Source organism: Halichoeres trimaculatus, unplaced genomic scaffold (genome assembly GCF_033239565.1).
Source record: "Halichoeres trimaculatus isolate MK-OKI-2021-1 unplaced genomic scaffold, fHalTri1.1 fHalTri1_scaffold_20, whole genome shotgun sequence".
NCBI classification, from domain to species: Eukaryota; Metazoa; Chordata; class Actinopteri; order Labriformes; family Labridae; genus Halichoeres; species Halichoeres trimaculatus.
The window spans coordinates 17,317,795-17,342,860 of NW_027437198.1; the positions used below are offsets into that span (position 1 = coordinate 17,317,795).

The 25,066-nt window shown below is 40.0% G+C and overlaps 1 protein-coding gene across 1 annotated transcript; it reads right to left on the reverse strand.

Annotated features, from left to right (window-relative positions):
* Nucleotides 1-3,314: 3,314 nt before the first annotated feature.
* hs3st2 (heparan sulfate (glucosamine) 3-O-sulfotransferase 2) lies at nucleotides 3,315-24,822 on the reverse strand. Its single transcript, XM_074696608.1, has 2 exons — nucleotides 23,861-24,822; nucleotides 3,315-4,546 (listed from the first exon to the last, which is right to left on the reverse strand). The coding sequence occupies exons 1-2, from the start codon at nucleotides 24,358-24,360 to the stop codon at nucleotides 3,928-3,930; spliced, it is 1,119 nt and encodes a 372-aa protein (XP_074552709.1). The 5' UTR covers nucleotides 24,361-24,822; the 3' UTR covers nucleotides 3,315-3,927.
* Nucleotides 24,823-25,066: the final 244 nt, after the last annotated feature.

The following is a 25,066-nucleotide window of genomic DNA, read 5'->3' on the forward strand; positions in this document are numbered from 1 at the left end:
TTTTGCTTCATTTAAAGGCGAGAAAAGAGAAGTACTTCATGGTAATTCATTTATTGTGTACCGTGAGATGTTTCTGATGAGTGGCAGAGGTTTTACCTCCGAGTCTTTAAAAGTTCGTGACATTTACAGCAGCTTCGATGATATTTACGTTGAAGGTTAGAATGGTCAGTCAGACAGCTTGTAGTTGTCCAGAGAACACGTCCTTTCTTTATAATGAAGCTCTGATACATTATACACGTGAATGAACACTGTTTTTTTTTTTTTTTTATAACCAAGGTTCCTCGTGTGACCCTACAGGTGTAGGCTGCTTTCAAAGCTGCAAGGAAGTGTAAAAAATTCAAGAGAAGAGGAGTTTTTCTTCTCCACAGCGAGTCTTTACAGTTCATTGGAGACAACATTTTTATTCCGATATTGTTCCTTTCTATTTAAAGGGAGCAAAAAAAGCATTTTGTTGATTTTCCTGTACATAGATTTCCTTATTGGCAGCTGCATTCGAGCTGCACATCTTGTACGGAGGAGCTCCAAGAAGAGATTTTAATGTTAGTGTTATGGCACAGTAACTCAGATACAGACATCCAAAAACTACTTCAGCCAATACTTTTTAATAGTTGTATTGAAAGTGGCTGAAAGCACCAACAAGACATCAAAGTATTTTTCAGTATCATACAGTGGCAGCGGTGAGGGACTTTTTCTTTTTTTTCTCAGTGCCATGTCATGGTGCCCAAAGCATTCTTGGGGAAAAGTTATAATTAACTAAGCTGAGATAGACTAAAGCCTATTGCTTCAACTGGCACGTCTGCTGATGGCTCATTCAGTCGCAGGCAGCATGTTTTGGTTTATCAAATTCTTATGGAGAATATCACAAAGTTTAAAAACACACATGCCTGCTGCAGAAGTGGAATTGTGAAGCAAGTGGATATCTCAGTTCCTGATATGAAAGGTCACGTTGTCAGAACTTTGCACATTAGTCTAAGTGTAACAGGATAAAACTGCTCCATGCACAGTCCTATAGTGGTTAAATAAGTAATGATAGTGTCACACCTACGGTGGGAGTCACTCTTGTACCAGAGGAATCTGTGGTGGAGTTTATCTACACATAGATAAAATCTACAGTTCTGATCAGAAAATAATATCAGAGTTATGGTTTGGCTATCTGTTCTTAAAGGTCCCATATTATGCAAAAATCCCTTAGTTAAATTTGTGGGTCTTTGGTTTTCCTCCCAGCCCACAAAATGTGATATTTAATGACAAAACCTGTACTTAGCAGTGCTTGTGAATGTAAAATCCTGACCTAAAACGAGCTGTTTGGATTTTGGGGATTTGCCAACGTCAGTGATTCCCTTTTTTGACCAATCAGGAGCAAGTCTGACCTGATTGGTCCACCAGAGCAGATACCCTCAAACTCCCTCCCCACCCACTCCCTTGCCCACTGCCGGAGAGAAATCTTTCCAGTAGCTCAGAGGAGAATGCCAAAGTTGAAGAGCCATCACTGCTTTGTTTTTGGCTGTAAACAGCCACATAGTTCCATGCACAAGCTTCCCATCTCTGATGAAGAAAAGTCTAAGTGGCTAGAGTTCATTTATCTAGTAAATGTGCCAGCTACACTCAGTAAAACTGTGCATGTGTGTGCTAGTCACTTCACGGCCGACTGCTTTTCCAACTTTGAACAGTACAACAGAGGGCTAGCTTATAGACTGGTCCTGAATCCAGGTGCATTACCAACCATCCACCAACAAACCTCAGACCCTGGAAATGTGAGTATTTTAAATGCTGTGTGCTGTGGAGCAGATGTAAGAGCTTTTCCTCAGTGTCCCCCCTGTCTCTGTGTTAGCTTCAGGATGCTAACTGTAGCTGCAGTTAGCCTGTTGTTTCAGCCTGTAATGTGACGGTAAACAAGCTTCGCTGTTTTCTAAACATAGTGCACTCAGAGCTCGTGGCGCCGCTCTCAGTGACGCGGAAGAGCGGGGCGGTATCAGTGGTGGCTCATTTACATATGAAGGTCACGCCCACTAAATCAGAGCGTTCTGAACAGAGGGGCTATGAGAGCCTGGAAACAACGCTGCTGTGCTTGATTTATTGGCTTTTTGGACCAAAACATGTTACTACCAATTCATGGAGACATCAATGATCCATATTAAACTGCAGAAAAGAAGCATAATATGGCATAAAAACCGCCGGGTCCAACCTGCACCCATTAGTTTAACTTTGGAGGTCAAAGGTCAAATACATGTCCTATCAACAAAAAGAGCTTCAAATACCCCTGCGGCTTCTTTTCCTGCAACAAACAAATATATGCACTGTAAGCAAAAACCACTCAGTGTGTCAGTGCCTTTGGAGCTGATCAGAGACCTGATATAAGAAGAACACCTCGGAGTAATTAGTCTTTGTAATTAATTGAATATTAAGCCGAGGAGCAACATGCCCATGCTCGCAGTTTCAGCAGTTTTGTAAGGTCATATTAAAGTGAGTTTACAATGAAAGTCAAATTTAAAGCTGTATTCACACAGGACACAAATATTACCATGAGACTTCATCTGAAATAACTGCAGAGGTGTGCTAATCTCACATCTTTAATCTGTCTACCCTGCGTTTGCTGCCATTTTTCACAGAAGACAGATAGGTCCAGCATAAATTAGCATTTCATCAGTTTGGTGTTATATATTTTTTTCTGCGTGCTGCTTTTTTTTTACTCTTTGGGTTGTCTGCTTTTTGTTTCGAGAATATTGGCGGCTTCTGTGGAAATTATTAATGACAACACAGATTGCCTTCAGGGTGCAAATTTGGGAGGTTAATCTAGCTGCTTGGCATGGAGGCCCATTTAGAGAGCACGATCACATCCATCAAGAGAGGAATTTAAATGAATGAGAAAGTTAATAAGATCAGTGACATGCATGGCAGCATTTGGGAGCTTTATCTTTTAACAGACTAAGTGCGAAAACATTTTTGTGATTGTGAGTTATATATTCTTCCAAATTTAGCTCCGTGTGGGAGAGAATGGCATGTTCAAATTAGTTGAAAATATTCATATAAACTTTGCCTTACTTTCTGTTCAACACACACACACACACCCACACACACACACACACACACACACACACACACACACACACACACACACAGTGGCAACAGGTTTTATCAGTGTGTGTGTGTGATGGAAATCCCCAGATTGGTGTGCTGCACATGTAGTGCTACATCACATACTAGTTAGTGGGACACTTCAAATGAGCCAAATAAACAAATAAATGGGAAAAATGGAATTTCTCAAATAAAGTTTTAAATTTCATACTTTACCTTTTATTTTAGTGATCACAACATAAATACAACAAATGAAGAACCTTTTATCAATGTATCTTAATAAAGCTTCTATCATCTCAGTTACAGTACGTTTGTTCAGTTAATTTGCCACTATGAACTCTGGATAAATTTCACTGCAGAATAATTCAAAAGCAAATTTTTAGTATTCATTTGACATTTTGCTGCGACTTCCCATTGAGAGCTTATTTTAGCAGTAAAGCCAGTGGTTCCCTTTGAGCTGATAGTATGAATAAGTAAGCAATCTAGGCAATGAATAGTCAAGCAATGTCATTAATGTAGCTGCTGTGGCTGAATGACAAGATGGAGTTGTGTCAGTTGCTGATTGATAACTTGGTTAATGAATTGGTGCTGGTTGTTAAATTCAAAGCTACGTCAGTGGTAAAGAAACATGGATCTTGTGTTATACTTTCTCAAAGAAATGGCACTTTAACATGGTGTGAACCACTGATATATATATATTTCAATGTCTGAAAGTTATATTTTTCTTATTTGATTCAATGTATACATGATTCTCAATAAACTCTTTTCTTAAACTCAACATTTTGCTGATGATACTCTCATTTATATGTCACATGTCCAAAGGCATAATGTTTCTCTTTGTGCATGGCCCTCTTAGTCCCACTTGAAGTCTTTTCCCACAGTTTCATAGAACTTGATATTAAATGGCCTGTAAAACTCCTGCAGCTGCTCTATGACCTCCTGCTCGATCTGTACGTGAGTTCTACCTTTGGATTTGCCGAGGCAGCGTGGCTGGCTGCTGCTCTCCGGCTTCTTCAAACAGGGGAAGCCTTTGGTTCGATTAAAGTAGAAGTGCTTATCCGTGATTATTCGTTTCAGTCCTAAAAAGTCCTGAACTCGTCCCATTTCTCCTGCCGGGTCAGTGATCAGCCGCTCCCCGCTCACAAAGTGCATCTGTGATGGGCGGAAGTACTGGAGCCAGTTCTCCAGGTGCAGAATGTACATCCCGATCCGAATGGCGTTCCAGGAAGAATCGACAAGACCCAGACTTCTGTTCTTAAAGGCCAGCTCTTCGAATGTAGGGATGTCAGGCTTTTTGGAGAGGGTCTGTGTGTAGTCGGAGATTGCTCTTGTGACAGGGTTACGCACCACAACTATCAGCTTGGTCTCGTGGGACATGCTGGAGATGCGTCTGGGCGCCTCTCTGGTGACAAAGTAGCTGGGGGTCTTCTCTAATGTGATCTGGCTGTCGAGTGTTCGTGGCATCAGTCCCCTTGGGAGAGAAACAGGAGAAATAAAACAAATGGATGAGTCAGCAAGACTTGTTATTTTCTTGTCCTGGAGCATTTCAACTCTTTGCTCTAATATAACTTTAGTTTTTCACCGGTGACAGTGTGAGTGAAGTTTTAGTTTGAAGTTGTAAATACTGGTCCTCACTAGTCACAAAGAATCAGTGTTAAATTCAATCTCAGTTTCATGATTTGTCTTATAAGTGAGCAATAGATCACAATTTGGAAACAAAAACCAAGAAAAAGAAAAAACAAAAACTTAAAGATAAAAATGTCTACCAGTATATCTGTGAGCTTCGTATTCTATTATTTTACAGAGGTGATAATACAAAATATTATTGATGGTAAAAATACTCATTTGAGTAGATCAACTCTTCTATGTTTACAAGGTGCTCTATTAGTTGTTATTACCTGGCTGTATTAGATACTCAATTCTGATTGGTCAAATTTTAATTTTCTATAGCAAAAGCAATGTCAGAGACAACCTGATGGAATTCATTATATTTCCCCTCTGCCTGTTCATACTGTGGCAAGATGCTACATTCTAATATTTTTTTCAAGTCATAAATCATCATCATTATTTTTTTGTATTTACTGTGTTATAAGCAGTATAATGTAATGAAAGTGGATAGTTATGTTAAAGTTATGTTAATTAAAACACAATTGTGTTTATTATTTTTAAGTTCTAAGATTTAAATTGAAGTCTGCTCTTTTTAATGCCACTAACATTTAAACCATGCCTTTTTCTTGCTTGTAAAAGAACTTAACACCCAAAGAAATGTATATTACTCTCTCACAAGAGATTCCTGTTCAATAAATTCAGCATGGTATAAATCGTCTCATTTACCAAAAATGATATAAACAAAATAGTGCTGGCTTGATGCTAACATATACAGAAAATTTCATTGATATGCTAGCTGTTAGCATATTTGAACTTTCATCACAGAAACATATCACAACTACTCTTTGTAAACACTACTAAGAACTTTAAATGTCAAAATACTCACAGACAAATGAAAGAAAAGTTAATTGGAGACTAATGACTGACTTCATAGGTTCAAGGTTCCAAACAAGTCAAAAAAATTGCTATAACCACTTTGAGACAATAGATGGCCGACTTTAGTCAATACATATAATAAAACAGTACATCATCACATGATGTGCTATTTTTACTAATCTTTATCTATATGTCCAGACATATTCAGATCTAGTGACCAATTTCATATTCATTCACTTATAAACTCAATTAAGTGTTGGTGACACAGAAAACCTGAGCAAAGCTACTTTTGTACAGAGAAAATTCAGGGGCTGAATTGATAAGGGAATCAATAAAGACTCGATAAGCAGAATTGATAAGGGCATTGATATTAACAGAATCTTATCAAAACCAATCCCCATGCAATAGTCTCTTTTTTTCCTAAGAACAACACGTCTTAGAAATTCATTTGCAACTGCTCAGTTTGTATCATAACCATCACTATTCTGCTCTGAAAATGGCTTAGCAAACAAAGAGGCACATGTCCCTTTGTGTCACATTTGTCACAAAAGATTTCCTCTCCAGAGGAATGTGTCATTCTGTTTTGGCACTTTGGTTCACCAAAGCTGATTGATGATAGTTTGATGTTGGCCGTCGAGAGGAGAAATGTCTCTACGATTCAGAGCAGCCACACTTTGTTTTGCTTCCCCAGATAAATGCATCTGCAGTTTTCTGGGTATAAAAATGTTTTTTACGTGATGATTTGAGACGATATACTCCCTGGATTTTTCTATTTCACAGCCTGTGAACTGGATTTTTAGATCCGTTCCCACAAAGTCGGATGATTAAATAGCACTCTTTCTTCATTATAACTGTTTGGAAGCTTCGATTAAAACCTAACCTTTCTTAAAGTTTTCTCTCCAAAGGTAGAGCTCGGCATAGGTTACTTCTGAAGTCTTGGAAATATTGATCCATTTAGCTTTATTTATGAATCCTGAGTTGTTGGCTCGGGTGCCTAAGGGCGCCAGCGACTATTAATCTTTTATGAGAACAGCACCTTTTCAAGCAAACAGCTTTCCTACACAGTACAACCTGCAGGGGTTTTTTTCTGCAGAATGTAAACATCTTTGTATGCTGAAGAAACTGTCTTCGTTATCTGGCTTGTCACTTCTGCACATTTTCACCATCCTCAGAGAGGAAGATTGTGAAGATGAGATGAGCTCGTGTGTGCCGGTTCAAATCTGCGACTTGTCAAATGATGGCAAAACTGCTGTGACAGTGAGAACATGTACAGTTAAAGGTCACAGATGGTTCTGCTCAAAATAGTATTTAAATGAGTGGGAGCTCCTGACAGTACAACTGTACACTGCACTATTCTGTAGAAAAACATATTTCCACACCATAGTGTGAGAATACTGGTAATGAGGGGTTTATATAAGGAAATTAAGAGTAGATTTCAGAAAGAAATGATTCACTCGGACTGACTTCAGTCTTCTGCATCCAGGCAATAACAACAACCACAGTGAGCCTGTCCGTCAGAGCAAGTTACAACATGTCCTGACTTACCTTGAGCTATTGATTTTTACAACTGTTCCATTTGTTTCCTCCCAGTGAGGCTCAGGGAAGAAGAAAATAAGACAACTTTCACAAAGAGGTGAAGAAGAAACCTTACATCTGACAGGTTTAGGGGGATCCACGGGTACCACAAGGACGCATGCCAAGAGGAAAGTTCTTAGAGTATACAAAATCAGTGTAGCTCTTATATTCAGGTTACGTCAGCCATTTCAAAGTACTGTACACAATCATCTTCCTATTAACATGTATATCTTGTTTGGGTGGGTCATCATGTAGATTATTATCCTGTCATAGAGGACAAAGCATCAAACAGAGTGTGTGGAGAAAGGGAGTTCGTATCTCACCATATCAGGATTCTGTTTTGCATGATCACCTCCTCACAACCTATTAGTGCTTGGTCACACACATAGACTGTATATAGAGTGGACAGCATGGCTCTGCCTTTTACCATTGTACGGTTTCGAAGCTGAAATACCCCGTCACAGGCCCAGCCATTGGTAGCTGTTGTGCAGCCTGAGTCTGCAGAGTAGAGACTGTGAGGGAATCTGGGAGAATCTGAGCGGACCCAAGTGACAAAAAATATATAAATATATTTTTTCTTTTGAGAGTCTAATCACTTCTTGACACTACCTCCCGACATATTTTACAATCCTCAAAAAAATACTCAAGAACAGCAGCTGTCATTCATTGTGTAACGTGACGTAAAACCTTGTTTTTAACTTTATGTAACTAATGAAAACAAAACTTTTCAGAAAAAATAGGACTTGAATAAAAGGCAGCTAAATGATATCTTCAAATCACAACAATAGGACCTGAGAAACATTTCTACAAGGTTATTTAATTTTTAAAGCCCATCTGAAATGACTGGAGAGCTGGATTTTTTTTTTACCTATACTGCAGCCAGTCACCAGGTGGAGCAGTTTTTGTGGCGACCTCACTTAAATCCGAGCAGGATAGCGTCATTTTTTTTTTACAGTCTATGGTCATAAACTGGACTAGTAGTCCTGAACTTGCCTGGCTTAAGGACCTACCATCACCTCATAGTGACGAGCTTCCACCCGAAACCAAGGAAAATTTTCCCATTCTCAGATTTATTTAATAAAAGGATGGTGAAGGTTGGTGATGATGCAAACAAATGAATAAATAATCAAAGAGACCAGCAGGTGGCGATGCTAGGGAGAAATTTATTCAGATTTTATTTAATTTATTTTAATTTATTTTATTTTTTTGTTAAAATTTTCATTACCCAAGCAAAATCCAGCAGCACACTGCAAAATGACCCACCAGCTGAGAACTACTGCTGTTTTAAAGTTGGATTAAAAGCCTAATTCAGGGATCAGGGAGTATGACGTGATCTTGAGCTTGAGGTAATTGTTTGCCCAAATAATCCTAAAAGGAGTGATGTTCATATGACTATTTTGCTGCTCCCAACTGCTTCACAGTCTCCCTGATCTGAAATCAATGAAAAAAAAAAAAAACATGTTGAATATTTCCAGTAGCCGGTCAGACTGCCTCTGACAGAACACCTGCAATACCCACTGAGAGGAGCAGAATGGGAAGTGCCATCAGCAACTCATGTGGTGACCAAACACAGGTTATATACCATACAGAGGCATTAACAGATAGCCAGATTTAGTAGGCTTGAAATGACTTCACATGATAGTCAAAGTGTGAACATTAAGCATCCCATTCTTTCCTTCTATTGCTATTGCGCGCACTGTGCTCAGGCCTTACAAATTGGCACACCATCAACTAATCTGCTGCAAAAACTGAGACAAACGCCTGATGATGAAGAGTTGATTCACAGATGTGTTTGTCTATTTGAAGGATTTTTTGTTTTCCTTGTCTGCAGTAACAGAAAGTCAAAGAGCTACCCAGATAAACAGAGATTTTAGTCTCTGCTTTGATCCCTAATTTAGCTAAAAGCTACGTCTGCTGAATGCAGGAAATGAAACACTAAGAGACAATGAAGCAGCTCTAAAAGCACACAGAATGCCTGTCATTTCCTTTCTCACTTCTTTATAAATCAAAAACATGGCAGCAGCATCCCTAGTTATGTTTAATCTATTTTCTATATCTCTGTATGTGTTAGCGAGATAGCAGTTCTCAGACTGACGGGGAACATGTGATACCTCAGGCAGGTGTCTGAACCTACCAGCAGGATTTTTTCTTTTCCACATGCCCCAGAGAAAGTACCAGCACTGAATCTGAAATGAGGAGATAAAACTGAGGGTCTCTGTGGCAGAGGGTGGCGGTGTCCTTTTACTAAAAAGCTGCTCAGTCCTTGCTTGGTCGTGATTATTTGCAGTGGGGAAATCTACATGATTGTAATTCCAAAGGAATCGCCTGGAGGCCACTCACACTGAAACTTTAGCATCTTTAAAAGTGTGTATGCATTAATGTGGAAAAAACACCTTAAAATGCACATTAACGTGAGCAGCTTGCTTTTTTTCTGAGACTCAGACATGACACATGCACAGCCACACATACCTTGATTAAGTGACATTTGAGTGAAGTGCTCTGATTGATTACCACCCTCTCACTCAGAGTCAACACTCAATCCTTTGGGGTAATTCATGGTTTACTTCACGATTCTTGATGAAACTTTGAGTCAGGTTGTGTTACAAGCTCGGCTGTGACATTTTAATCACTCTGAGAAAATTACCCAAGGTGTGGACGATGTGCTCAATATACGGGGGAAACTGTCCTCTGGTTGGGAACATCTGGTAAATAAGTGCAAGAAAAAAGTGGTTCACTTACCACAATTTCTTTGATGTAATATTGAACCAAATGTCACCCTAACATATGTTTTTCTAAAATTCAATATTCCATCATAACTAACATAAATGGAATCAGCCTGGCTGGTTTAAACTGGTCCAAACTGGTCCATCAGAGTTATTTGTAAGCAGCAACACAACAAGACAATGTAAGACCACATTCTGTGGACCTGTCTTCAGGTTTGATCATCCATTTGAAGTGTTTGGCACATCAGTACAACAAGGAAATTTCTGTTTCAACATTTTATGTCTAATTTCTTGTTGCTGTTTCCTACATATGAAGAGAAGAGAGACAGGAAGAAGAGCCAGCATCCTTCTATGGGTCTGATCTACAGGTAGTTTTTCAATGACTGTCATTTTTCTTCTATTCACCTGCTCATTAATGAGCCGCATAATGCTAAAGCAGTCTGCATACAGTGGTGACCCTGAAAGAACCTGCCGGCTGTCTCGCACAACACTTTATCTCTGTCAGCCGTTAGAGGCAGGAGTTCACTCTTACTTCCCTCCGGACTCTGCAATATCATTATAAAGGAATAAGCCACAAACATGGACGTCTTTACTCCAAAGTCCAAAGGAATCCCCATTAAAGCCGGATACACCGTCCTCCTGCGGTGTGCAGCTCCACTGGGAGAACATGCTGCACTTTTTTTACTCACATCGGAACAAATACAGCACTACAAGTTCTGACTCACAACACTGAAGGCACAATTTGTTCCCTTAAAGTTAGAAAATTTCTCAACATCTGACATATTAAAAAGACATAATCTGCGTAATGATTCATGTAATTATAGTGAGCTACTTAACTTCCACTGATTGATCAGTAGTTATGCAGTGCTTAGACTTAACCTCCCATGACACCATTTATCTGTGATATTCAATTAAATTAAGGAAGTCTGTCACTGGCCTGATCTGAATAATCTCCCTTGGACTTCAGGTGGCAGTGCCAACACAGACAACAACAAAAAGTTCCTGGTACCAGTTGTTGGAAAGTGCCTTCTGAGTTATGTCTTCCAGAAGTGATGAACACTGGCTGTTTGTGTGTTTATCCATCATACACATCCTGCTCAGTCCTGTAGTTTTATAAGCTTTGGTTACAGGAAATTATGCTTCAAAATATTTTTGTTCAGCAGCTGTAGTTGCTTGAAGCCAAATGGGAGAAGGCCTCACACTGCTGCAGTTTGTTTGTCCTCTCTTCTGCTGTGCCCCCTAAATTTTTTATCTCACCTGCCACCAGTGGTGTTACTATTTCATCACAAACTGGAGTCCATCACAGCAGTCAAATTCTAACAGCAGAGTGAAAACCAAAACCCTCTGACAGAATGAAAAACATTAAAAACTGGACTTTTAATAAAGTCCATGTATTAAAGAGAGGGTATTGTGCCTTTTTTTTCCTCTCGAAGCTTTATATTGTTCCTCCGGTATCCCTGTCTTAGCTTAACATAATTTACAGTCTAACAATCCCCATTTATCTAACAATGGTGTTTTAGTAAATCCTCTTTCCAGCCTCTTTCAGCGGCATTTTGATTTAGCTGCCGTCTCTTTAAGGCTTCATACTCCACAAACCCCTCCCTTCTGATTGGCCAGCCCTTTCAAAGCCTGTCAGGAGCAGAGCTTGGTGTTTGAGGCCCACCCGTCTAACTTGACAAGAACAAGTGAGGAGACCCTTATGTGATGATGTCATTATTTCATCAGTTGTAATAAAAATCTTGTGATATTTTGCGAACAGACCATTTTGCATCGTTTTTAGACAGATTTAAGGATTTCTACAGAATGTGAATAGCAGTTTGATGTTTATTATGAACTTCCAGCACTTTATACTGATGTTGAATACATAAGAAAGCAAAATAACCCCTCTTTAAGCTCTTAAAAGGAAGGCTGGCTAACACCATTGCTGTCTGAAACACATCCCCTCTCCTCTGCCTTCACAGCTGCAACTAACGCTGAATATAAATGCAACCAAATGGTGCAAAATGCTGCATCACCTTCAGGTATGTGCAGAAATTTTCTTCCACAGTGTGAAGACAATCAAAACATGAACACGGCAGACTGTTCAGCTCCAGATGAGTGAGTCTTTTTAAACAACTTCAACTTTGCAAAGAGCAGCTCAGGTTCATCAGGGATGCAGAGCGCTAGAACAGGTAAAGGTCAGCTCTGGATCATCTCATCGTGAACAATCAATGGACTCAGAATTTATTACTGTCAGTTCACTGTGGGTTGAACTTATAACAGAATGTTGCACAGTGTGAATTCCAGAGAAGCTCATTGCAATTGTTATCAAAAACAAAATCATAAGGCAAAAAGGATACAAGTGCAGAAATCTGAGTTGAGAGGAAAAGAACCTTATCTCTCTTTTTATTCGATAAATTAATCAAGATGTTTCACTAATAAGTGTTTCAAGAGTCATTTAGGCTAAAAAATATTTGTTATTAAAAAGCCCTGCACATTAACCACATGCAGACCCACAGGCTGACCACTGGGAAGCTTGAATCAAAGGATCCATGATTTGCAGTGTTTGTTTGGTCTCTGAGGTAATTTAACAAAGAACTAGTGAAAAACATAAATTAAAAGAACAGTTTCAGCAGCTCTGGGTATTTGTGTGTTAGTTCAGTAAGCAGCATACAGATGAATTGGGGTCACAGTCAGCTGATGCCAAAAAAAAAAAGAATAATGAAAAGATAATACAAAAGAAAAAAAAATGTTTGTTATGCTGTCTTCAGGTTCATCAAGGCAATTTTCAATTGTGCTCTCCTCACACTGCCTTTAACGCCTACAAGAAAGAGCAGTGCTAGCAAGAGAAGACATTTAAAGCAGGGGTATCTCACTTTCCTATATTTTAAATTCAGATATCAAATAATTCTGGATGGCCATACTGAATGTGTGCATATTTTCAAAACTCTACATTTTTAAAATATATTGCATTAATCTTAAAAACTGTAAATGGCTAAAGTTGTTCCATTTTGAAATAATAATGTAAGATCTTCGTCAGACTTGCTTTAGTAATGATACACATAAGGACACCCAGACTGGGGATGTAGGCCTCAAACACCAGGTCTGCCCATGGTTCTGCTCTCGGCTGGCCAATGAGAAGGAAGAGGGTTTGTGGGGCGGGAAGCCTTAAAGAGACAGCGTCTAAAATGAAAAGGCTGATGTATGGGTTTTCTCAAACCCAAGCATGCGAGCGAAAGGGATGTTTTTTGAGCTGTAAATTACATAAAGTTACTACATGGGTATCAGAGGGACAGTTTAATGCCTAAAAAAGCACAATACCCCTCTTTAATGACATATATTGATGGCTTATAGAGTCACTACCACTGCTGTATTCACAAAGACAAAAGTTATCACTCTGTGGGGCTTCAAGGGTTCCACAGAAACAAGAGTCTAGTGTGATTTATTCATTTCCTCTATTTTAGAGACCAACTTTGTAAATTTCATAAAAAGCATTTATCTTGAAATGTCTATAAAACCAAACCGCACACTGACTTTCTCCCTCCAGTCAAACATATTACCAGTTTGTATTACTCAGGCTGACTGTGTAGGAAATATGTCCTTACGCTATATGAATCTTATAATATCTATGCCACTGCCCTTCCTAAAAATGGCATCTTCCTCCAGCTCTCTGGATATGATGGCACATACTCAGTCTGCGGTGGAAAGGCTGCTCCATTATTAAAGTATCACTCACTCAGATTACAGCTGAGATGACATGCGACCATTAATCACCAGAAACAGAGACCCTGCCGCCATGAAAGTCGATTAAGAGTTAACAAAGAGCAGTCCAGAGGATTACAGCAATCCTGTGACCAATTCAGCCAGGTGAGGAAGAGAGGGGAATGACAATCAGGAAAGTACCAGAGTTATTTTTGTAATTTAATGGGAGACAAATTGGTTGAAAATGGCGAACTGGCTAAGCTTCATGTCTTGATGTAAAGCAGCGTCCATGAGGCCTGCCCTTAGCCGAACAGCTTCAAAGTAGGACAATACAGTTCTGTGATGGTGTGGAAAAAATTTGCATAATGTATTTAACCTTGAACCAGAACCCATTTAATCGCTGTCATTTCAACACTAGGCTCGTGTATCTTTGAAATAACAATTATTCATGGTTTGGCGTTGCAGAGAGAAATGACTGACACTTGCTCTCCTTGAACAATAAAAGCGTTGAATTGAGCTGAGCCACGAGCTGTCACATTAACATGTGGCGGCGGGAAGTATCCATGGACGCTTAAATGAAACACTGAGATAGAAGCCTCTGGAATGACTAACAGTGCCTTCTAAGATGATGGTTGTTGCTTTTTTCCCTTTGATTTTTGAGGAAAGTGGAGGTGATCTCAACCATCCAACACAGAAACTCATCCTGGCTTTGATTATGACATTGTGTTGTCTCATGGATAAAAGTGTGATAAACTTGAAATGCATTTTGATGCCTTGATCAGGGATGATGGTGCAATTTTACACCAGCACCTTAACTAAGATGCATAAAGATTTCTTGAATTTTTACCAACTTTGGAGCTCTAAGAAGTTCTTTCTCTGTGTACAGTTTCGCCTCCAGCAATGTGACAGTCAAGGGTATTTCTAAATTGAGAGCAGACAGTCCACACACTTAAAGTAGAATTTTTCTTCACTAAGTTGGTGAAAAAGTACAAAAGGACAGGATAAGCAGAGGCTCAGGAGGAAAAGCTCAGACAAAACCTGATCTCTGGCCAGAGGGGAGGGGATGACAACCTCTAAGTGTGAGCTGAGGATCTTGACTGATGGTGTCACCAAGACCAGGCTGTGAATCTTCCTATTCACACATTTCATGTGGTTGATTTAATAATAATGATTAACTTATTTATATGTGTAGTGATTTACATTTATGTTGTAGTGTTTACTGTTTTACTTTGTAATTCTTGTCCTGTGTGTCTGGTTTAATTCTACTTCCTCTTCCTGTTTTTCCCTCCACTTTCACTAGCTTCACCTGGGTCCTGCCTGCACACTTGTAGCCTGCTAGCCAGTGTGTATTTAGTCTCTCTTCCTGTGCATGCTGTTGAAATCAAAGTGCTTAAAAGCTGAAATACATGAAAATATTAAGAGAATTGATAAACTGTTAATAAAAAGAGTTTCATTTTCTGACCTTGGAAATACTCACAAAAAAATATCCCCAAGCATGCACACACAGGTCCACCAGGTTAATAAAGTATAACAGGGCAGTGCTGTTTACCTTCTTGTATATCAACAGTTACACTTTAAATAGGCGGCCACTGCAGACATGCGGGGACTGGAGTTCTGGGTTCATATTTGTGTCATCCTATCATCAAAAAAGCCCACAAAGAGTCAAATATCTGAGCCAGTGGTGTCAGGTAAAGTGGAAACATTAGTGGACCAATGACAAAGCCCTGAGGGACACCATATCTAACGGCACAAGAATCTGACAAACTATTATCAAATGAAACTACACCAAGATCTTTCTGACAGGTTACATCTCTGACAACAATATCATAGACTGTATAAAATACGAGCATATTTTCTGCGACATCTGTTCCTGACAGAGTAAAAGCTGTAGGGCGCCCATTAGCCACTTGAGTTGAGCAGTGCCTCTGATTAGAGAAACTTGTGATCTTATATCTTCTAAAACGCTGAGTTAGAAAAAAAAATCACCCCCTGTAGAACATGCACCAATAGCGAAATTAGTAATTCAGACCCGAGCCTTTTATTTTAACAAGGCTGTAATTTTTTTTTTTTTTGATGCAATGAAAGTCTGGTTATTTTTTTGGCTTGGTGTATTCGAGGTTTCATGTCTTTCTGCAGTCAGCCCCAAGGGGAAACTTGAATTGGCTGTGCAGCTTTTGGCACTTCTGCACAGGCCTCTAAACCTGATGTTGCCCCTTGAACAGCACTGATTAATTCTAAATAAGCTGATCTCATGTTCAACCAAATCACCAGAAAACAGTCCAGTACATTTTAGATCTGCTTGTTGACTCTGTGACAGAAACATTGCAAACAACAAAACAAAACATTGTTTTTTTTGGCACACTGGCAAGAGTCTACTGGGTGTCAAGCTATATGTTGACATCAGCTTGCTAACATACTAAAAACAGCATTGCATGCTTATATTCTGTACTTGGCACCCTTTAAAAAGTGCAGTAGATTGATTTTGTTCTGATAAAGAACATTTTCAAACAATGACATTGGGTAAGGTTACAACAAACCAACTCTGGGGGAACTTTAATGTGTGCAATAAAGTTAGTGGAAACACATGTTGTTCTTCGTAAGATATTCAAGTGATGGACTGACCATCTGACTAAATGTTGTTAAAAGTTGATCAAACTGGCAGTGGTGGACATCTGATTAACTTTGCGTTGTGTTTTGCATTATGGATGTGATGTATGCATGTGCACAATATTTTTACAGATTTCTTCTAAAACATAAATTAAAAGCACCATCTGCACGCATTTGAGACCAGCCTCATTTGGGGAAACATCTTAAAAAGAGATGTTTGGTAATTAATGTTAACCACGGCATGTCTCTGTGCTGCACTGAAATGAAGACAGCTCATTAATAATGCAGAGTTGCGCCTTACCATCCCCCGCTGTATAACGTGCAGTTTTCTGTGTTAAATGAGAACCATCTAACTTTCTGTCCTCATCAACCTTTCTGATGATACTGTTCCTCGGCTCCCTGCCTCCCCAAGCCAATTAATGTGGACCAAGAGAATATTTGTAGCTGCAGCCTCTCAAACAATTTCAACCCTTCTCAGGGAATCTACTGGAAGTGCTTCTGACTCCTGTGAAATCAATAGATCTGAGATGCCCTTTTAAGTCCTGATAGTGTATGGTGACGTGTTTGTGTTTGATCTTTATGATTCTGCGGAGAACAGGGGAGAAAAAAGTAACGAGAGAAGTGGGAGGAAATAAGTGGCAGTGAGACGAGTGTTTTATCGAGTCCTGTATGGACGTGCGGAAACATGCACTGAATAAACGAGGCCATGCGTGTGTTCTGTTCAAGAGACGCGGTAATGAACACTGCACCATTTTTCTTCTCAGCCTAAATGATCTGTCACACGCTTAATGTAACAGGACACACTGAGCAGAGCGAGCAGCCAGGACACTGGAACTGACGGTTAATTGGGTGTCACACGTTGTATGTTTCTGTTGGTGTTACAGTGAGCAGCTGCAGGGAATGAGTAAAAAAGGAGTTTGAAATGTATCACGGATCAGGCGTTTTCCTCTTTTTTCACAAACACTTAGAAGAGTTTTAGGAGACTATTTTGCAGAAACAGGAGCTGAGAGCAGGTCAAGAAATTAGTTGGAGGTAAATTTTTTGAAGAGCTCATAAAACCACAGCTCATGTTTGGGGCCAGCTCTGACCATTTAAGATCGCAGGAGCCAGATTGCCTCTCACCCTCCTTCCTAATCTTCACAAAGATTAGTTTAGATAGTGTTAAATAATTTCTGTAACACAGATCCATTAATATGTAGGTGATACCAGCATGTTCCCCCCAAAAATGCTGACAAATACAACTGGATAAAAAAAACTACTTTCACTACTTTGCCGATGCATATCTGTTTGACAGGGAAGTGTTTCTTTGTCTTTTTTTGGACACCACTGGTGATGTAGAGGGATTACCTAAATTAAAATTCTGCCACATTTCACTGAGAACTGTCAAAGGAAAGTTTTATACAAAGAAAGTTGGATATTTCTGGCCTGTCAGGTTAGATAATTATAAAAGTTATACTTTCTGACAATATAATCTCTAAAGCTAAAAGGTAAGTCTGAGTTATGACTCCTAACTCCAAAGAAAAATATACAGATTTAAACAATATTTATGTCAAATTTAAAGAGTATAGAGGTGCACCAGTGCGAGGGTTCCTGAACTTTTCAGCTTGCAAAAAACAAATAATAGACTCAAACAAATAAAAAAGCCTACAATACTTTATTTAGGCGATTGGTTGTCAGTTAGACTACCTACGCCCACCTACTGTTGTGTTTTCTAAATTCATCTGATATATCAATATCCTTGCTGAGTCACCTAAGGGATCTTGTGGCAACAAAGAAACAAAGAAAACAAAACATTTTCTGCTTTTTGCACGATTTTACATCAAATTTAACCCAATTTTTATTTATACTTTCACAATAATAGATAGATTATGAACTTAAAAATAGTTTTTGATTTTGGAAGGCATTTCAAAACTCCAATGTTAGTGTTAACTTACTGTTAACATCTGTCCCTTGCACAGATTGTATAAAACAGGGGCCTCAAACTTATTTTCACTGAGGGCCATATCAGCATAATGGTTGCCCACAGAGAGCCAGATGTAACTGTAAGACAGTATAAAATGTAACTAAATATTACCAAATGTAATGTAAAATAAATGCAACCACTGCTTCAAAAATGCACCCTCTGAAAAAAAAGACTTTGCAGCGCTGGCGATTTCTTCAGCCACAATAAAGCTAGCTTTTACTGCCGCATTGTTTTTGGTCATGGCTTTCTTGAACACATCCTGCTACGATTGCAGTTTGCATTTTACATCTTGCACTATTTGCTGTTTTTTTTTTTTTTTTAGAAGGCTCACTTTTGCATACTCAGCTCCGTGTTAGGCAGGGATCTCAAACTCGTGCCATGGAGGGCCAAGAGGCTGCAGGTTTTCTTTCCAACCAATAACTTCAAGTAGAGAGCAGGGACTAATCAGTGAAATCAGCTGGTAGAGTTCTTGGTTGGAGAGAAAACCTGCAGCCTCTTGGCCCTCCATGGCACGAGTTTGAGATCCCTGGTGTTAGGTGTCAAAATCTCAACATAGGTTGTACTCTTTGACAACTGCCACAGCCTCGTAACACAAAAGACATACTGACTTTTCTCCCTGAAGAACAAACATATATTCACCTTCCATCTGCATCATCTTTTCTTTTCCTGGACGTTATAGGATCATTGTTTTATTTCTCAATTCCACTTGTTCAGAAAATGGAAAACACTGCAGTCTAATGGCAGGATGCCGTTACTTCAGGGGTAACGTAATCAGTTGATATGACGAGAAACATGGTTTATGGTCAATGCACCTTTTGACAATCAGACCTTTTAAGCTCTCGCAGGCCACATAAAATGGCGTATTGGACCACATTTGGCCCTCGGGCCTTGAGTTTGACACACACATCTTTATACCACCTTGAGTGGTATAAAGATGGGCATAATCGCTGCTAAGTCACACGTCTGTTCCTGATACAGAGTAATGAAGACTATCATCGGCGGGGTCCATATTGGAAATGCTGACTTAAGAGTCGGGCTTTGAGCCTCCTTACTAACAGCTATAGGGCACCTGTTAGTCACTTGAACTGAGCTGTGCCTCTGATTAGATAAAGTCATGAACTTATATCTTCTAAACTGCTAAGTTAGAAAAAATCTTACCCCATAGATACCCCCAGTAAGTGCTGATAGTGAAATTAGTGACCCAAGTCATTTTTTTGATCTAGGCTGTAAATATATTCTTTGATGCTATCAAAGTCTGTTTTCTTTTTTTTTCAATCAATAAACTTCAGCTTTTAGCACTTTTGCATAGGCTTTATTTTTCTAAACCGGTTGTTCTGTGTTGTTTTTCCTTTGCCATTTCTTGTTCCATGTCGTCTTTCGTGTTGTTTGTTGTGTAGAGATCCATCCATGTCTTGTGTTGTATTTGTTGTGTGTGTAGTTTTCCACGTGTTTCTTAGTGAAGTATTAAGTACTATCTCTAAATTTTGAAGTTTTTTCCCTGTGTGTCTGGTGTAGTTTTACTTTCTCTCCTTGTGTTTCCCTCCACTTTGATTAGCTTCACCTGTGTCCTGTCTACACACCTGTTGCTCATTAGCCAGACTGTATTTAGTCTTTAGTCCCTGTCCTTCACATCTCCAGTGTTCTCTTGTGTTGTCTTTTCTCTTGTACCAATGATACCTGCTGAATAAACAAAAACTACTTCAGTCACAATAAGGAGAATGAAAAGGTCTCAGATTATAAATACATAGTTTACATGGGTTAGTGGAGTGACTTCCCTACCAGTCTTTCACAGGGAAAGATTAGTGAATCACTCTTGTGGACAATAGCCGAATCTTTAATCCAGCCCTGGTCAAGGTCAAAAATAAACCTCCATATCCAAATTAATTAGTCACATTAATATCAAATTAGTCACTGTCAGTTTTCGTAATTTATTAATCACTTGAGTCAGTTAATAATTGGTGGGTCTGCAAGACTATGCTGCTCATTACACACTTGGAAAAACAACCAATTGCATTCCTTTAGTTCATTAGACTCTTACTCCCTCTCAGGGATTTCAAAGCTCAGGTTTCTTTTGTCATCAGTTAGATTTATGTCTCACTTGAGGCTGTCCTAACATTATTGTGGCTGGTCAGACGACGTGATTGGTTAATTGAACCCGGAGGTCGAACTACAGGTTGTATATATAAAAAAAAGAAGGTCACCAAGACAGATGATCCTTAATTAAGGAAGGATGCCAATTCAAGATCATGTGGAAAAAATCCAAAACAAAAGTAACAGCAAAAATGCAGATCATGAGGAAAAGAACCCACATTGTTACCATAACCAGTGATTGAGTCAGATTCCGGCTATGCCCACACGTAGCTGGGTATATATTTTTGTATGTTTATGCCTGTCGTCCACATGAAACTGCAGTTTAACGAGTTTCTGTAACCTTTGGCCAAAGTGAAGATTTTGGAAAACTCCAGTGTCATGGTTTCGTGTGGACGCCTGTAAAGAGAGTTTTCGGATCTCAAACTTCACAGCTAAACGACAGTAGTTTGAAAAAATGAATCAGTGGGGATGCTCGTTTTTGAGAATACCCGGCTACGTGTGGACATGGCCTCAGACTCTCCCAGAAGAGAGCTCTTAATGTTTCATACACATTTGTGTGTGTGTGTGTGTGTAACTTGACTCATTTTAGTTTGTTAATCACGTTTCTTTGAACTTGCATTATTTCAGGATGTGCAGCACATTTCTTCTTTAGAGATTATTTGAGCCATTCCCTATTGCCCATTGGCTGCCTTAGGTTGATCATTAAAATGCTGATGAGAATATGAATAAAAAAGATATACCTGTACTTATACCTACAAGATATATTGATTACTTGTGCAGAAGCAGAGCCACACCTTGTAAAAACACATTACATTCCTCCTTAAAGAGAAAAAAGTGACAGTTAATCAAAATGAAAAGACACTAAATGCAACGTGCTTCCATTGACCCACACTTTGTGACAGATAATCACTGCACGCTGGTCTAATACAATCAACATCATCCAGTCTCTTGACAGGTTGAATAATAAGTTTGTTCAAACCAGTCTTTGTATCAGCAGTATGGCTAAAGTATTTATTTTGAGTGTATGAACTGTCAGCTTGTCAGAGATGTGCGATGTTCCAGGTTTGTAATTCACTGCAAGGAACACCATGTACAGAACCAAATCTAAGTTTCAAAAAGGCTGGCACAGAGACAACAGGACACTGAAAAAGTTGTCTTATGCTAAAAGAAAGAAAAGGGAAATGCCCAGAGGAACTTCTGCTGATTAATTAGGTTAACTTGAAACAATCTGGTTACATAGCTGGGTATAAAAAGGCCACTCCAGAGAGGTTAAGCCTCTCAGAAGTAAAGATTGGAAGAGGCTAACAACTCTATGAGAGACCGCCTGAGCAAACAGTTCAGCCATTTCAGAATAATGTTCTTCAGGCTCAAAGAATCAGGGGATTTATCTACAGCACATAATATAATTAAAAGACTGAGAGAATCTGGAATGTCTGTGCAAAAAGGAGCAAGGCCAAAAACCAGCGCTGGATTGGTGAGACTCTTCAAGCAGCGCTGCATTAAAAGAAGTGTCTGGACTGGATTCTGTCTCATCCTCTACCCTAAAGCACTGATCTTATCACTTGCCAGCTCACTTCACCACACGTATCATTCACTTTGAAACCAGTGACCACAGGACTGTGTGGCTAAAGAGCCATAGCCCTGACAAAGCTTTCAGACCCCCATCTGGGCCATCTGCTTTTTGTAGACCTGGATCTATATTTCTTTCCCTAACATATGGACTCAGCTGCAAACTTCACCAGGGTCCACGGTGTGCACAGGATAAGTGCAACCTGCTGGGTGTTATGGCTTTCAACTGGAAGTGAATCAAGTTTTCCTATCTGACTGGAGGCAGCATGGGACAACATGTCTCTGGCACCAGGAACATCATAAGCACCTGGTCCTCTAATTTAAAGGTTCTTCCTGTACACCAGCAGCTGCACCTCTAGTCACCAGTGTGTGGTGACCTGATGCAGTGAGAACAACTTGGAGCTTCAGGCTTAAATCAAACAATGGCCATCATCACCCAGGACTTTAAGTTCAAAAATCAGCTCCCTCATCAAATAAGCACAGCAGAGCAGAGGATGCACTTCCTGTAGCAGCTGAAGAAATTGCTGAGATCAGGCTGCAGTGCATCATTTGCTCTGCAGGAAGGACAATCAGCCACAACCTGAGACCCCTCACAAAGCAGGATGTAGATGTTTTGAATCCTCCTCTCAGGCAAAAAACTGCGGTCTTTCGGGAATCAAAACCTGACTCTACAAGGTGTGTTTCTTCACCTCAGCTAGAAAACTAAAGAACATCAACCTGGCCCTAATCCACCACCCTACACAGGCTCTCATGCTGTCACTCAACCTCACTGCAACACAGTGATTGTAAATCAGACTACAGTTTTACAGTAACACACTGGACTTAACCCCTGTTGCATTGCATACTGACTTTTTTTTACGCTTGCAGTGTTTGATTTTTGTTACTGAATCATTTTTTTCAATGTTCTTTTTTTGTCTATTTCTTTGTTCTGTTGTTCTGTATTCATTGTTTGGGCATCAAAACAACGACACATTTAAAACCCACTTCTGACTCTGATTGAAACTTCAAAGAGAGCTCCACAACATGCTCATTTTAAAGCATGTGTTAAATCTAAAACAGACAACCAGGTGGAGTGATTTTGGGTCTTATATAAATGCAATTTTACAAAATTACGGTCTCAAGTTTGTGAGCATGTGGGTGCAGGAGACTGTCTTAGATTTGCATGAGTACACTTGGCACTAGCTGATCAATCTCACTTGCTTTTTTGCTAACTTAGAGTAAAAAGACATACACAAGAATGTAAAATATGGGTTTTCTTGTGTTTTGTGCAACAGCAAACTGGAGGTTGAGACATATAATATGATGCTGTTCTGCTCTGTGCTGAGGTGGCGTGCTGCCTTCAGAGCAGAGTGATGAGCAGAGGCTTCATCACCTGCTACATGTTGTAGGAAGTGTTTCTTTTTGCTCTGTTCCCCTCCTGCAGGAAAAGCTGTGGGAAGCTTTGACTGAAAGCTTGAAGGAAGCTCCTACAATGAAACCCTCACAGTGGACCATGTCATTAAAGAGGATTTTCAGGGGGGGATCTCTGCAGACTTGAATGCAACATTTCAAGTCAGTTTTGAAATGATCTGCACGGTTCCTGCTGAGAGGAACCTTAGACAACGAGTTTCAGTGCATTAAAACTAGAAATCAAGACTAGTAGCATGACTTTTCTCTGATATTTGACTCAACAGGGGGACATCTGTGTCCTCCTGTTTATACGTCAGCCTCAGGGAGCTGTCCGTTCAGCACCCCACTGAGAAAACAAGTAGCCTGAAAACTGAGACTCTCAGTGCGGGTTTTATGGTCAAAGCGTTTGCATGAGACTGTGGGGCCACCACACACAAATACACGGACACAAACAGATGTGTTTTCTGTTTGTGCAGCCAGTCTCATCCATAAAACGATCTACTGACTTCAAACTTTGACGGTTGAATTTGCACGAGACTGTTTTGTTAGAATCATGCACGTGGGGTGACGAATTACGAGAAAATTCTAATTTTGAAGACGTGTTATCAGAAAGGTCGTGTGCCCACAAAAGCATGGACTGCACTGAGGAACCAAAGTTAAAAAAAAAAAAAAAAAGGCGCACTCAGCAGATGCCTTTCCTCACCTGTACCAGTCCAGTCCTCTGTCATAGTTCCTGTCAAAAAAGTGCGGTTCCGTTCCGAGCGCGCGCACATCTGGATGTATCCGGATGAACTCCAGCACTGCCCGCGTGCCTCCTTTCTTCACCCCGACAATCAACGCATTAGGCAGCTTCTTATTCCCATATTTCTGCGCCACACTCATGTTCCTCAACTTCATGTCACTCCCGGAGTCAGGAGCTCTGCTTTGCTCGCGGGCATCACTCAGTCCTCGCTGGGTAGCGGACACATCCAGAGCGGACCTGACTTCCAGCGAAGCGCAATTGTCCAATCTCTCAAGAAGTTTCTTCCCTCCTGCGTTCTTGCTCGGCGGGCATCTTTTCCCCTCATAACCCTGATTTGTCATGATTGTGCCGCGGCAGAAAATGATACTGTAGCATAAATAGGTGAAGGACAGTGACACGGTGAATATGAAGGCGAATCTGGCGCTGAATCTGTTGGTAGATGAGAGGAACCTATGTGCCATGTCTCCATGGGTTCAACGCGCTGCATGATTTTCCATCGGTGTCTTCCTCCCCTCTTGGTCTGCAGTCGGAGTCTGGTAACAATAAAGGTTGTAAAGTCAGACAGGCTGGCATATGAGGGTAGGGGTGGCTTCTCGGAGGCATCAACTGCGCGTAAGTGCCGTTTTTTTCCTTTTCATAGGCTGCCTAAAGGTGCGAGAAACTTGAGCAGACTGTGTTTACAGAACCCTGGAGGAGACTAAACGAGCCAGTCCGCATTTCAACAAGTTTTTATTGAGTTAGAGGACAGTAATCCGGATTAGGCACTGCCTTTAATCGAATCCCAGAAGAACCGGGCTTCCATCTTCATCTTTTTTTTTTTTTTGGTCCGACGCGACCTCGGAGTCCTTAAAAGTCTCACAAACGCGATCCTTCTCCTCGTCTGTGACGGGATTGTGATGCTCAATCCACCTTTCCGTTTTGTAATGAAGTTGTGGAGATGAATGCTCTCAGGATGACGGCTATCAATATTTAATCTACCCTCTGACGTCATGGGAAGATCATAATTCCATATGCGTTTTGTATTTTAAAGGAACATTATGAGTATTTTAGGTCACATCAGAAATTCTAGAAACGCCCTGTTTGCATTTGCATCAGTTTAAAGATCACTTCTAGGCTATGTATCATTCAGAGGAGTGCAGCAAAACATGTTGAAAGCAGCGTTCAACA